Source organism: Prionailurus viverrinus, chromosome C2 (genome assembly GCF_022837055.1).
Source record: "Prionailurus viverrinus isolate Anna chromosome C2, UM_Priviv_1.0, whole genome shotgun sequence".
NCBI classification, from domain to species: domain Eukaryota; kingdom Metazoa; phylum Chordata; class Mammalia; order Carnivora; family Felidae; genus Prionailurus; species Prionailurus viverrinus.
This window is the reverse complement of record NC_062569.1, coordinates 15,264,769-15,280,233: the sequence shown is the minus strand read 5'-3', so window position 1 is coordinate 15,280,233 and position 15,465 is coordinate 15,264,769. Positions and strand designations below refer to the sequence as shown.

Sequence of the window (15,465 nt, the reverse complement as noted above, 5' to 3'; positions counted from 1 at the left end):
ATTTCATTTTTCTCATTAGTAGTCTTTCATTTAAAAAAAACTGGACAATTACTTTTTAGATTTCAACAATAAGAAACTGTGGACATTTCTCTCCTGTTATAGAAGTGCCTATATATCTTATGACCCACAAAGCTGAAGATAATTTACTATCTGACCCTTTACAGAAATAGTTTGTCAACCTCTACTCTGAATGTTCAAACTTATTCCTATAGATTCATGTAGCATTTTCTTAAAGCCCCTCATATCTCCTCCATAGCTATGGTTATGCATCTCTTCTCTCTCTTAATCTTGTATATTTTGCTCTTTTTTTCTTCTTTACTCAAGCTTGGAAGGAATTTATTTATTATCGATATTTACAAATAAAAAAATTGGTAGCGTTTAAGTTCTTCTTTAATAATATATATTGTAAAGGGTATACATTTTTCTACAACTTTAGGTATATCTTAGGTGTATCTCACAGACTTTGTTATAAGTTCTCCATTGAAATACCCACAATGTTTAACTCAATTTTCTACCCAGGGATTATTTCAGCATTTAATTTCTAAATACTTAAAGATATCTTTAGTGTTTTTCAATATTCATTTGCAATGTAATTTATCTGTGATCAGGAAATATTACCTGGATAATTTTTAAGCTTTTTAATTTTTTAAGATTTTCTTTGTGGCCATGTACTAACCAATGTTTACACGGTATTTACAAAAGGATGAATATTCCCCATTTGCAAAATGTGATATTCTATGATAATTTAGTGAACAATACTGTCTTATTAATATGATCTAAAAAAATTTTTTTTAACTTCTAGATCTCTCAATTCCTGAGAAAGATGTACTGAAACATCCTATAAAAGAAATATGTTGTTTTGTTTGCTTTGCTTTTTATACCTGGCTATCATCTTTGTTCCATAAACATCTTAAATTCCGAATGTTATTTAAAAAAACAAAACAGGGGGCGCCTGGTGGCTCAGTCGGTTAAGTGACCGACTTCAGCTCAGGTCATGATCTCTCAGTTTGTGAGTTCGAGCCCCACGCCGTGCTCTGCGCTGACAGCTTAGACCCTGGAGCCCACTTTGGATCCTGTGTCTCCCTCTCTCTGCCCTTCCCCCACTCACACTCTGTCCCTCTTTCCTTCAAAAGTAAATAAACATTAAAAAAAAATGTTTTTTTAATTAAAAAAAAAAAACAGCATTCTACAGCCCAAGGACTAAAAAAACAAAACAAACAAACTTTAGAAAATAACAAGCGAATTCGGTTTCTAAAGTGACTGGTTTAATAGCTAGAAAGGGCCAATTCATATTTCAAAACACCTATGGTGCTTAAAATGGGCTATTCTCTTTCTCATATGTAAATATTACTAATACATTACTACATTATATTACTAATATGTTAGTAAAATAATTACTGTGTTCAACAGAATTAATGATTAATACATAAATAAGTAAATTGATACATTATTATAAATAGTGACAAAGTCCGAAAAAAACAAACAAAAACCAAACAACCTTACCATCATGGGAAAAACTACCGCAGCGGCTGAAGCTTTTATCACCCACAAAAGAACCAGACAAGTAAGCTGAATGACCGTGAAGATATGGACCTTCCAGAGAGGCACGTAGCGAAGGTATATCAGATCGGGCTGATGCTTAGCAGGCATTCCAAATAATTTTATACGGTCAAAGAACTACGTATTGAATGGAGAACAAAACAAAGTAAGACAATTATTCAACAAAAATATCATTTCTGTTACTTCGGAAAAGAAATTACATTCAACCTTAAGAGTTTTGTGATTTAAACTAGAACTTCCTTGATATGTTCTGAGAGTATAGGAGAAGTTTCAGTACAGAAGCCCGGGACCCAGCAGGGTGGAATGGGGAAAGGGTATCAACAATCCTTTTGAACTAACAGAATTGATTTAATCAGAAAACTCAAACCAAAGTGTCTTAATTTGGAGGATTAAAATATTTAGATAAATGTATCTGCTACAAGCAAATATGCAAGTCATTTAATCTCTTTGAACTTGTTTTCTAATATGTACAATAAAGGTAACAATTTTCAAGGCTCTTTCCAAACTCTAACATAATCAAGTCTATGAATACAGCCTGAAGTACAATCACCAATTTTTTATCCATTGGAAAGAAAGCTATGAGCAAATTCCTTGGTCTTTTGGAGCTTTAATTTCCTCATTTATAAATTAGGAGTAAGACCAGACCTGTCTACCTCACAAAATTGTTGTAAAGCCGGGGGGAGGCAAGTGAGTTAATGAGGTCATTTCTTGACCAGTGGAGGAGGAGATCCAGGACTACTGAAAAAAACAAGATGCTGCTGGCAACTTTAGACAACATGCTTTTCATGACAGGAGGTGGGCATGTGGTACTAACAGGGCTTTATGAGCTAAATGTTTTACACAAAGACTGAATTCAAATCCTTAAATTTTATCAGGTTTGTTTCCCAGGAAGAATTACAAACAAGACAGAGTAGGAAAAGCACTGGGTTCCAGTCTTGGTTCTGTTGCTCAGTTAGTTAAGAACCTTCAGGGAGTCCCTCTATTTGTGTTTTCTAGCTGGCAAAATTAGTACTTCTTCCTTTCCTACATCCCAGTGTTGTTCCGACAATCACAGATAATAAGACACACTAGGCTTTACAAACTGTCTCGCACCATGCAAACTGCCAGGATTACCATTCTAGTCCTCGACATCCTCCCTCTCACTACACTAATCTTCATCAATAGTTACAAGGCCTTTCATTGGCGTCAATTAAAAATAGGCAAGGACCATATCAGTTCATGACCCCATTCTTGAGGGGAAAATGTGTCGTAAGCAATAATCACTTGGAAAATGTGGATCTGAAGTCACCAGTTAACCTGCCCCCCAAAATATCAGAGTTGAGAATACATCACTACCATCATGAAAACAATCTTTGTAAACTTAAAGTATTTGTAAGCCTTTCAACAAAATCATTAAGTACTTCAGACTTGCCTGGATCCCTTTTAATGAGGAAACTCCCATGTAAAGGAAAACGCCATACAGGACAGGCATGGGAATAAACTGCAAGTAAAACGACCACAGTTAGAATGAGAACTCGTGCTACTCAAACAATTTCACAATAACAAATACACAAAAACACAGTGAGTACCTATGCAGACAGAATTAAAAGATCTTTCAGAGGTAAGACCTAACTCTTCTAGAAATAAGGAAAATGCTAGTAAACGGTAGCAACCTTGAAAAACCGTTGGTCTTCTGCATGTTTCTTCCGGAAACGGGAGTATGTTCAGTGGTTAAGAGCATGAGCACTGCAATTGGACTGCTTGGTTTAAAAAGCCAGTTAACCTCTTCTGGAGCCTCAACCTCTCTATGCTTTATTTCTGCAACCGACTGCATTAAGATGAAAGGATTTCAAATACTAAAATACTCAGGAAAGCACTTGGTGAGTACTGATCACTCACAAAGCATTAGCCAGGAATTAAAATAAAAACTTACTTTAAAAAACTAAAAATTAAAAAAGGCAGGAGTTATTATTATTGCTATCACTTCCATATAGTAACTATTATACGACAGTACCGTTTACTGATATAATAATTGAACTCCACCCCCAAAAGACAGTCCATATTACTCTGGCAGTTAGCGGCATCCCCAACTGACTACCTGCCGTGCCTAGGCACCCTACAGCAAAGCCATTAACAGGCTCCAGTCATCTACTCAAAAACCACAAACAGCACTCTCACCAAGAGAGAGGCCTGTAAAGAAAAAAGACCTAACAGCTACAGAGGAAAACCACATTCACTTTACTGAACAACCAAGTATTTCCTTCCTAAGAAATGTGGGAGGAAAAAGTACTTCAGAAAGAGAAGAAAACAAGTTAAAAATCTAGTAAGTACTAATAAATCCTCAGGAAATTTCAGGAAAATATTTTATCCATAAAGCAACTTCAGAATGCCAGGAAAAATAAATGATCAGAATGAAAGAGGGAAATCTAAAGATATAATTATCAAAATAATTAAAATTAATTTTGTAATGATTTTGATGAGACTAAAGAGATCAATCTAAGGAAAACAGGCAATGTTCATTAACAGTGAGGTGGCAGGACAGGAATGTGAGAACATATCCAGGTCTAGTATCTACCTAAGTGAAGTTGAAGAAATACCTAACAGAGAGAAGACAAAATAAACGGGAATTGGCAGAAAATTCCCGTAAGTTTCCAGAGAACAATGGCCCATCGAGAGACAAGTAGGATAAATGAAAGTCTTCTATCCATCTATTTACCTAAGTATCCCAGTGAAATTTCAGAACACCAGGAGTAAAAAGGAAATTGTGGTAACTTCTAGAAAGGAAAAAAGTGCCTCTGAAGTTACAAAAAACAAAGAGCTATCACACATATTATTCGGACCACTGATCTATAGGAAAAGATAATCTCAAAAAAAATTTTTTTGAACACTGAAATGCATGTCTATCAATCAAATATGAGAATAATTTGAAACAAGCAAGAACTCTGAAAGTTTACCACCCATGGCATCACACAGGAAAAAAAAATTACTCCAGGAATTCCTTTAGCAATACAAAGAAGAAATGTAAGAAAAAGTGGCAATTTTCTTTTTCAAAGTAAGGGAAGTTAACAGACACTAAGAAAACACTGGGTCCTAAGGCTTGGGCGCTTACTCTTAAACAGCAGCAGCAGATTAGTGAAATAGGGTTATTTCTGTCTCCACGCAGGGAGATCACACTGCTTAGTTCTCAGTGAACATACATATCATACCATCATAATGCTGATTATGTGTTCCCAGAAGGTTTACATTTTTATAATTTAACGTACAGGGAAAAAAAAAAGCATGGACAGTTTAACTGTAATTACAGCAGAGAAAGTAAATGTTAGTAACCATTACAATAAAGCTAAAAACAGAATCAACCCAACGCAGGTGACAGTTGGGAGAGCGGGTAGTGGACACTGAAGTGTGCTAAATCCTCATGAAACATCCACCCCTACGTGACAGACTCCCAGGCTTTTTGGTCTCAGAACCCCCTTTATGTTCTTAACAGGTACTGTGGACATGCTCCCCCCAAACACTTTTGCTTTTGTGAACTCCAAGAGGTCCCTGGACTAAACTTTTGAGATTCACTGTCTTATAGGTAAAGAGATTCAGTATAAAAATAATAAAGTAAAAAGTAAAATTATGAAAGTAGGTAAAACTAGAATGTTTGTAGCCACCAAAATAAGAAATAGAGAAGTTAAAAAGAGTTTACCTCTGGAGAGCGGCTTTTAGAAAGTGAGGGAAAACTGGGAGACTAACTTTTCATGTTAGAGCTTTCTTGCTGTTCTATTTGAAATTTTTTGCCTATACGCAGTCAATACTTAAAAAATTTAAAAGGCAACCTACCTTAATAGGGGACAATATCCCCATAAGAGGTACTAAGTATTCCTCCTCTTATGCCAAGTACTTCTAACAATACACTTACACTAGGCAGTAACTGCCCATTTACCTGTTTCACCAACTAACTAGACTGCCAAGGTCTTAAAAGCAGACAGTAATGTATCCTGTTTATTATTATTTCCCTAGTCCTAATAGCACAGTAAGTACTCAACAAATATTTGGTGAATTAATTGGTTACTAGAAAGTTCATGAAATGAAGGCCAAAGAATTCTAGTATTTAACTTTTTTTTTTTTAGTTAATATGGTAACATACATATATGCTCTAAGTTTCTGCCCTAATGTATAAATGGACACAACTCTTAACTGAATAATTTTCTTTGCAATAAAAATAACTACAACACCAAGGGAAAAAAATGGAATTGAGTTCATCCATAATAAACAGAAAATTACAGATTAGGTACTTCACTACACTTGCTATTGTTATTGTTACATTTCTTAATCACTAGATTCAATAAGATATATACAGTAAAAGTCAGATATAAGTAAAAGATATTTAACATAAAGTTTAATTTCTTGCATGCTTCATTTATATTAGTGGTTTTTGTTTTTCTAACGAGTGCTACTACCTCTATTTCATTTAGTTTATCAGAAATAACGCACTTATTTATTTAACAGCAATATTATTTTCATATTTTGGTCAAAGAATTGTTTCATCCATGTTTCAATATTACTTCCTTTAAGATGCCTATAAAATTCTCTGGGTATATTCTTCTTTTAGATCATAAGCTACATGGACTAACTCCTTCCAAAACTCTATAGTCCTTAATACTATCCTTTGACAATATTTCTAAAATGGATGCATCTAACACTGAAATGCCTAGTGTACTAAATACCAGTTGCCAAAATATTATTTTCTAAATAAGTTCCAGAAAATGAAACTAATTTTAGCTATTTTAATGTTCCATTTTCACACAACCACATATACACTTTGTAACAAAGAAGATTTTAAAACACTGCGGTGAAGAGATTTTTACCTTTAGCACTGAAGTCATGAACACAGACAGGCCCATGAGAATAAAAATCATTAGCCCTGTAACTCGCTGTTCACGAATTCCCAAAAACTTGGGTTGTTCCCCTGGAGCAGAACATTCAGATTCAACTTTTAAGCTGTTGACATGACTTATTGACAACACTGTTGCAGCCACAAACCACGGAAGTCCCATGATAGAGCAGACGCCCAACATAACACCAACCATGAGCAAATCAAGGTGATAGCCAGCTCCTTTCTGGAAAGTGAAACGAACATGAATACTTGTAAGTCTAAACTGTTCTTTTGGGTTAAAGGACTAGACTACTTCATAAAGAGAGAAAAAATAATTTCCTTCCACCTCACATCTTTCAATTTTCTAGTTATTATGTAAACACCTCAAACTCTTGAAATAACACCTGACACAAAATGTAAAAATTACCTTCAATTTGTGCTCCTTTCTGTTTATGATGACAGCTGTAATCTGTTGATCCATAAAGATGAGAATGGTACAAAGCAGAGCTGGGATAGCGGCTATTAACAAAGTCCACCAAGGATTTTCTCCCAACGGGCTTATGATCCAGCCCCTACTTGGATCAGTAGGCTGTTAAAAAATTAAAGATGAATAGAAAGGAAGAAGTTCCCTCCTACTGCACAAATTTCCACATCATAGGTTGTGTCTATTCCAAGAAATGCCAAGGAATCAAAAAAGGACTAAATTAAATCTTGGGACATATGAGGGAATTACTTGCAAAGACGGCCACAAGAATGCTTCCCATCCCTCGATGCAAGTCGCTAGTGCAAGTAGTCAGTCTTTCCATCTAGAGGTGGGATCCATTTCCTCCCCTGGGACCTAGGATGTCTCTATGGTTTACTTCAGCCAACAAAATAAAGCCAAAGTGAAATGTGTGATTTCTGAGTCTTGATCTCAAGGGACCTTGCAGCTTCTTCTCTAACTCTCTTGGAAGCCTGAGATCAAGCTGTTGAGTAAGCCTGGATAAGTCTTCTTGAGGATGAGAGACAATAAAGTGAGAGAGAGATGGGAGCCAACTACCCCAGCTGTTTCAGCCATCTGAATGGAGTATATTGCCCCATCAAGGCAATGGATGACTGCAGCCACACAAAAGATCCCAAACCAAGAGACCCTACTCTACCCTACTAGGTTTAAGTACCAAGTGCCACAGATTTATGAACAAATGAGGGATTGTTGTTTTAAAGGCTTAATGTTTGGGGAAGTTTGTTATAGACAAATAGGTAAGTGAAGCAGAGTGTCACTTCAACAGGCTCCTAACCTACTTCAAATAAAGTGAGGTCCATCTACTGCCTAGATCAACCCCTAAACTAAACTGCTTTGAAGATCTTGCAGACTAGTGATCTCAGCAGGGTCAGTACTAAATCAGAACTGGGGCCTCAGGACATACTTTTCCAAAGCATCTACTGACAAAAACCTGGCACTTTATTAGACACAAATACATTTTTTTTATTTTTTTTATTTTATTTTTTTTTAATTTTTTAATTTTTTTATTTTTTATGAAATTTATTGACAAATTGGTACAAATACATTTTGATGCTGAAACATAACATCTGTTTCATAATAAAAATTTTAAAAGATCTTAAGAGAGTTTTAGTTTTCTTGGAGGGCATTGGATATATTGAAATCTAAAAGTGTTTTCACTACCTAAACTTCACCTTAAGCCTGTTTTTTCTTCATGAAAACATTTGTCAACACATAGAGGAAATTCAATATTTTCAAATGCAGGTATTCTAATTTTCCCACACTGATACACATTAAACTGCTTAATATCCAATACTGTACCTGAATAAAAATATTTTACCTATACAATGCACAATTCTTAAGTGTTCCTTGATTTACTTCCCCAATGCATCTTATGACCCTTGAAATCAGTTTGCTACTGCAAAGCTAGATCATTGAACGGATAACAAAAATATATTTAGGAATGAAAATAAGGCACTGTGCCCAGGATTGCAGGAAATTACATCAATATTTCGAACCAGTATTAATTTACAGTTACATTTATTTCTAAGACTTGGTAAAAATAAAATGAGTTCCATATACTCATCTCTTAATTAAGGCCTAAAATCTTTAGTGGTTCAATAGCTATGCTTTTAAACAAAGGTATCCAAATTTTATTATATACTTTCAACAGCAGAATTTTAAAAATTTGAATAAAAATGAGTATATCCAATGGCTCTATACGCATCTATGTGTTACGTTACTAATGGTGCTCCATAGTAAAATTCATATAGTAAATACTATAAAGCTAATTTTCTCTTATTTTTAAATAAAAATATAAGGAGACCTTCTATATAATTTTAGTGGATCATTTTCCACCCATGCACTTGTACTTTGGAGGCCACTCATTTTAAAAATAATTCTTTCCTCCAGTGAAAGAAAAAACAGACTAAAATTATATTCACTGTATTCCTTATTTCTAATCCCCTTTAAATCTTCTATCTTTAAAAGAAGTCATATAATTTGCTATAAATATAAACATAACCAGTGACACAAATACTCAACTATAAGAAAACCCCAGAAACTTCAAAAGTTAACAACTCCTACTTAGATAGGGAAACAATTCTTGGATGCTGTAATACACTTGTGGTCTGTTATGTACAACATAACTACAGTCTGCCGATGGAAGCAAAGGGTTTCTAATTGGTCAGCTAAGTATCATTTTTCTCCTTGAAGAATACATTTGATTCTCTCCTGATTTTGCTGGAAAACGATACATGCAGAATTCCATTTCATTATCAGATTCACCACCCTTCTAGAAATTTAGCTAGAATCTCTTTGTTACACTTTTAAATTCAAGTTTGAGTCACTTCCTTATCAAACTCCAGCTATGACTGGAGGGTCAAAGTTTTTAAATGACTCCCAACTATTTACCATTAATATTTTCATTCATTTTCCCTCATGGGACTAACTTGGATACCTTCTTGCCTGTTTCCTAAGTAGATTCATTTGTCTCTTCTCATCTTGTCATTTTTTTTTTTTCAACGTTTATTTATTTTTGGGACAGAGAGAGACAGAGCATGAACGGGGGAGGGGCAGAGAGAGAGGGAGACACAGAATCGGAAACAGGCTCCAGGCTCTGAGCCATCAGCCCAGAGCCTGACGCGGGGCTCGAACTCACGGACCGCGAGATCGTTCATCTTGTCATTTTTTATGTATGTGAGAAATATATATATATTTTTATAAAGTGTCCCACTTTAAGAGGCACCTGGGTGGCTGAGTCAGTTGAGCATCCAACTTCAACTCAGGTGATGATCTCATGGTTCATGGGTTCGAGCCCCACATTGGGCTCTGTGCTGACAGCTCAGAGCCTGGAGCCTGCTTCAGATTCTGTCTGTCTCTGTCTCTGTCTCTGTCTCTGTCTCTCTCTTTCTCTTTCTCTGCCTCTCCCCTGCTTACACTCTGTCCCTCTCTCTCTCTCAAAAATAAACAAACATTAAAAAAAATTTTTTTTAAATAATCTGGTATTCCCATGTAACAAATAACCAAATGTTTTAACCCTTACCTCAAATTTTTCAGGAACATGAAGTTTAGGAGATGGAACTCCTACAAGGTAGTCAATTGCAACCATTATTACTATTGTGAGAAATACAGCAAAGTCACTGATTGTCGATCGCACCTATGTTAAAAGGATCAAGTTAAAATAAACACAGAAAAACTGTGTGTCCTTTCTAAATAATTCATATCTTTCACATTAAAATATGCCACTAGAAAGTGTCAATAAGGTTTTTAATTAGTAATAATGTGTCAATGAAGTACATTTATTTCTAGTATACTTTCAAAAAGATAAAAGACACATTTCACAACTAACCTACCATCCCTCATGGCACCATGATCTTCCTACTATTAGTTCAGACATGTAATATGCATCTTTCTCTAGAAGTAATTGCTTTACACCTATTTGACATCAAGTATTAACCTCAAACAATTTATTACAGTTTTGAAATAAACCAGAGAAACAAAAACTAAAAACATGAATATTACCAGAACTCCAAAATCACATCCCAATTACCTTGGTAGGAAAATACCGCTTGGTCTTAAATTGCTTGAGGAATGAAGACAGAAAAAATGTTGTGAAAAATAAGATGACACTCCAAAAGAGCACATCTGGAATATAAGGTCCATGAAGACCACAGGCTGACCCTACAAACACACCATGAAAGGTTTTACATTCCTGGGGGGGAGGAGGGGGAGGGAAGGAGGAAAAAATAGAAAAAGGAGAGAATAAGATTCTCAGATAAATTACTAATGAACTCTATTGACTCTAAGATGCTAGTGACTGAAGACAGGCCATTATTTTATATTTTACTTAGGAAGAAAAAACACTGCCAAGTCAACTTTAACACATCATCAACCGTAAGACATACCCTGAGTTCAGAGATGCTATAGTTTGAAAAATATATGAATCTTAAATCACTGAACGAAAATACAGTATTTTGCCAAGTTACATCACACAGTCCTTTCTTTCAACTCCACATACTCTTTAGTGAAAGCTTCAGAGTGAATAGTAATTTCTGAACACTTTGTATGCATTCTTGATGGCCCACAAGTTTACTATCTTTCCCTTACTTCTAAACAAGTCACTTAAAACAAAAGTGCCAAGTTCAAATGAGGACTAAAAAGTTGTTGGGCTTTTCTGACTTCACTCAAGACTCAGGATTAAAGCATGGGACTAGGAGCAGTAAATCAATCATTCAAACAGTATTTCCATTTAAAAAAAATCAATAACTTAATGATACAGCATAATATAAATGCAATAATAGAAATATTTTGACCAGATTTTCCTTTTGGGGAAAAAAAATAAAGGCAAACAGAGATTAAAAAGGACATATGCCTCTAACGTCATTTTTCTCTTACTTATATTCTAATGAGACTTGTTTTAACGACACAACTCAGGTTTACCAAGAGAAAAATAGTCTCAGGTTCCATTATTCTCAATTTCTATGTGCTGAAATGAGTAAAGCCTCAAATTTACAATATGGCTCACAAAAATAAAAGCTAAAAGTACAAAAAACAAAACAAAACAAAACCCAGGCCTTTTGAATATTAAGACACAGCAAAAAGACCTGTATCTATAATATCAAGACCTCCTATTCACCATGGAATGAGATTTTTTTTTTTTTTAAACAAATCACTTTCATTTGAGCAACTCTGTTAACTCTACCTCTTTCGTAGCGAAAATGACTTTTTAAATAGAAAGCAGTCAAGCATGAATCTAAGTTGATTACTGATATATAATGCTTTAAGTCAGCAGTGTCCAACAGAACTTCCTATGATGATGGTTCGATGTCTCCACTGGCCAACGTAGCAGTCAGCAGTCACACGAGGTGACCGAGCACTTGAAATGTGGCTAGTGCAACTGAGAATTGAACCTTTAATTAAATGTATTTAACTTCAATTTAAATAGATACACGTGGCCAATGGCTACTATACTGGACCATAGAGACATAAATTATCAATGAGATAAAATTTCAGATATCCTTCCAATGATATAGTTAGGAGTTATATTTAGTGAGAAAAAAATGGCCTACAATTGCTTATATAAAATTGCTTATATGATATAAAAAGCACCACAGAAACTCAGGGGATCTTGGTTTTGATATTGCTACAATCACTTTATGACTTAATCTCAAATGCCAATCTGGGAAGTGCCCAAAACAGATATTCTACAGCTAGGACAATATGCCCCAACAGAATATAAGAACACGTAATAGTATTCAGTACACAGTAGGTGCTCATTGCATGTTTTTTGTCCTTCTTCCTTCCTGAGGCGCTTAAGTTACGTTAGTCTCTACAAGTCTCTACAAGTCTCTGAACAAGGTTTAGTTTGACACTGAGGCATGAGGAAAGCACTCAGGATCTTCTAAATAAGCTGTTCATGGAGCAGATGAACTGATACAGAGCAAGCAGGACAAGAAGATGTGGGCTGTTCTAAACTGCCAACTCCAGTATGTGCAACCACAGTCATAGCAAACACCTCCCGTGAATTTATCAATCTACGTGGAACGAGAAACCAGAAGTATGTGCACATCTTTTTAATAATTATACCTTGGAAGTCATATTTAGTCCGTTTTTATCCCCCTTACCGGGTTCATTCTTTGCAGCCTACTGTGTGATACATAAACATGTGGTAACTCCTATCTGGTCAACACAACACTGTGTTCTGAAAACATACCATAACTACTAATCAAGAAGAAAATGTAGGTCTACTCAGAAAAAGCTAAAGAACTAGGTTATTATTTGCAAAATCCTTTATCTCATAATGTACTCACAGAAACAGTGAGATTCTCCCAGGAAATATCATGTGCTGTTAAATTCTTTTCCTTCCACACCTTGAGGGTTTCATTGCTAGGGTTGGAGGGTTCAACACATACACATCTGAGAAATGAGAACAGGGTAAAATTTTAAGGATCCTACATTTCATGTTTAGATTGTATTATATCAATCACCCAATGTGGTAGCTTTTAATCTAACTTTTCTCCCCATGTTGCAATGCATGGAGACTACAAAGTGAAAACACATCAGAAACAATGGAACAGACGAGGTTTGCCTTATATACATAAAATGTAACGAATACAAATATCAATACAATGATATTTTAAAGAATATCTTAATGAAACTTGTTAGATGTATTCCTTGGGGGGGGGGGGGGCAGTGCTATTTTCTTTTAAAACCTGACAAGATACTACCATATTTAGTAAGGCCACTCTACTAAATCTTACCTACTTGACCCCCACGGGAGCAGCTCTGCCTCCCCAGGCACACATAAACGAAGCACAAAGCTCCCAATACAGAGATACTCCTATTTCCGCTTTGTACTCTGACAAGCCCTACCTACTCATGCTCATCCTTTATGGATCTTAAGTTTCATTCTTAAAGAAATAAATGAAAAACAATTTTTCATCAGGATAGAACTAGGAAAGTCATAAGGAGATCGGAAAGTTCAGTTTATATCCCCAGAACTCACTCGCCTAAAGAAAAACTAGAAACACACACACACACACACACACACACACACACAAGCAAAGAAATCTTTAACTGTGGATTTAAAAAATAAAAAGGAGAAACACATAGGAATATTCCCAATTAGATTATCAGCTGTTTAAGAACAGGCAAGAGGCTGGACGTTGGATTCATTCCATGCTCTATCATTTCCTAGCTGTGTTTGACCCAAGGCAAGTTTTAACCTCCATGAGGCTGTTTCTTCATACACAAAAGGGGCTAGGATATGAATAACTAAGTCAAATGTGATATGAATTATGCAACAGCACTACACAGTTGTACCCCAGTATTTTGGTAACCACTTTCTCCTTGCAAGTCAATCAAATGCAGGATCACATTTATACTAAATGCTATATGCTACCGACAGCAAATACAGGCATCTACCTAGATATGTTAGACTTTTAATTGAATACATCTGTCAATCTTCTGTAACTATTATGATCACTTTTCAAATCCTATTTTATTCCAGAGTCTTAAAAGATGTTCAATTCATGCTTTTCTTATCACAAAGCAAACGGTCCACCAAACAGCATCAGAGTGTACTGAAATTACACCGTAAAAACAACTTCAAATAAAAATGATCAGACTTCAAAAATGTTAATGAAAATGCAAACTACGAGGAATATAAAAATCACTGCGTCCTACATTCAGGACTTGGTTACAGAATACTAGATGGAACACAAGATCTAACAAAATTGCTTGATTCAAATATACAGTGCTTAGTTGCCAAAGAATTGCATTTAAATTGATCCAATTCAAACAGAAGACCAAAAATACACACATTTGAGAAAGTTGTTTCTGGAAATAAAAATGACTGAATTTGTTCAACTGTATTTATGTTCCTACTGAGTGCGTCGGTCAAGTCTCATCTGTAACAAACAAATCAGCCTCCACATGGCTAGTTGGGTAAGTTACAGCTAGATATACCATGAGCATCACATGCAAAATAAATGCTTTTAGGCTCAGACATTGCTGCAAAAAATACATTCTAATAATATTGGGGAAAACAGAAACACTTACGAGTAGCTGGTCAGTTTATCTAAGTTGTTGTGCATATTAAATGCATATATTTCTCCTAAGTGGAAGAGCTTCTCCAAAGCCTCATAGATGAATATGATGCAAATAAGAGCTGCAAAAGCCTCCTCTGTAAATCGAGTGATATAGCACACAAGGCTGCTCGCATCTGTTGCAACCAAAACAATGCACAAGAAGGAAGTCCACAGACCAATACTGGTTCTTAAAGACAGATAGGAAAGCTGATAATCTCTGTTTAGGGAAAAAATGTGACATGATCAACATACACACACAGCAGTGTATATCTGTAATTAAGATTTTCACAACAAGCAATAACAAGAGTCTAAAAACATAAGCTTCCTAAAAAGAGTAAATTACAGAATAACGACTAAAGAAAGCCCTCGGTATGTTTCTGCTGCAACTGAAGATAACAGAATTATAACAGCTTACTTATATAAAAGATTTACAGTGAAAATCCACTAGGCAATCAGTACTTCAAAAACAAAGACCACACTTTAGAAATCAGTTCTGAGGAGTAGAAGACAGACGTGCAGTCTACAGAACTACATGGGACTCTCTAAAGACCCGGAAGCTCTACGTTAACATGGTAACCACACCCCGTCTCCTCCACAGCCATCACTAACATCTCCTCTGCCACCAGTATCGCCACAGAAAGTGACTTCATTTTGTAAATTCAATTTCAAATAAGAAATTACTTTAAGACCACAGAGTCCAGAACACTTCAGGTCATTGCATTCTGTCTTAGTCTATGCAGCTGGCATGCCAGATTGGAATCAGAATCAGCTTGTTCAGTGAAGAAGCAATCAGAACAAGATGAGTCAGATGAATCAGATATTTTAATAGGATCAAGTGGTTTCAGGCTAAATAAAATATTCAATGGCATTTATCTCACAAAAGGAATACTATTGGCCATGTCAAATTCCAACTCTACCAGCTACAGTACCCAGAACTGATTCCCACACTGTGAACCCTGCCAATGGAAACTGACATCTCATTCCGGCAGCTAAAA

At 35.6% G+C, this 15,465-nt stretch overlaps 1 protein-coding gene across 5 annotated transcripts in view; it reads right to left on the bottom strand.

The window, feature by feature from the left end:
* SLC4A7 (solute carrier family 4 member 7) overlaps positions 1–15,465 on the bottom strand; it is a 111,712-nt gene that overhangs the window by 15,186 nt on the left and 81,061 nt on the right. For all 5 annotated transcript variants that reach the window (XM_047874227.1, XM_047874226.1, XM_047874225.1 and 2 more), the window contains 8 exons: positions 14,442–14,687; positions 12,692–12,797; positions 10,432–10,593; positions 9,925–10,038; positions 6,828–6,989; positions 6,393–6,644; positions 2,972–3,040; positions 1,504–1,677 (listed from right to left, as the gene is read on the bottom strand). In XM_047874227.1, coding sequence (XP_047730183.1) covers positions 1,504–1,677; positions 2,972–3,040; positions 6,393–6,644; positions 6,828–6,989; positions 9,925–10,038; positions 10,432–10,593; positions 12,692–12,797; positions 14,442–14,687 — 1,285 coding nt within the window. The remainder of the gene's footprint in view (positions 1–1,503; positions 1,678–2,971; positions 3,041–6,392; positions 6,645–6,827; positions 6,990–9,924; positions 10,039–10,431; positions 10,594–12,691; positions 12,798–14,441; positions 14,688–15,465) is intronic.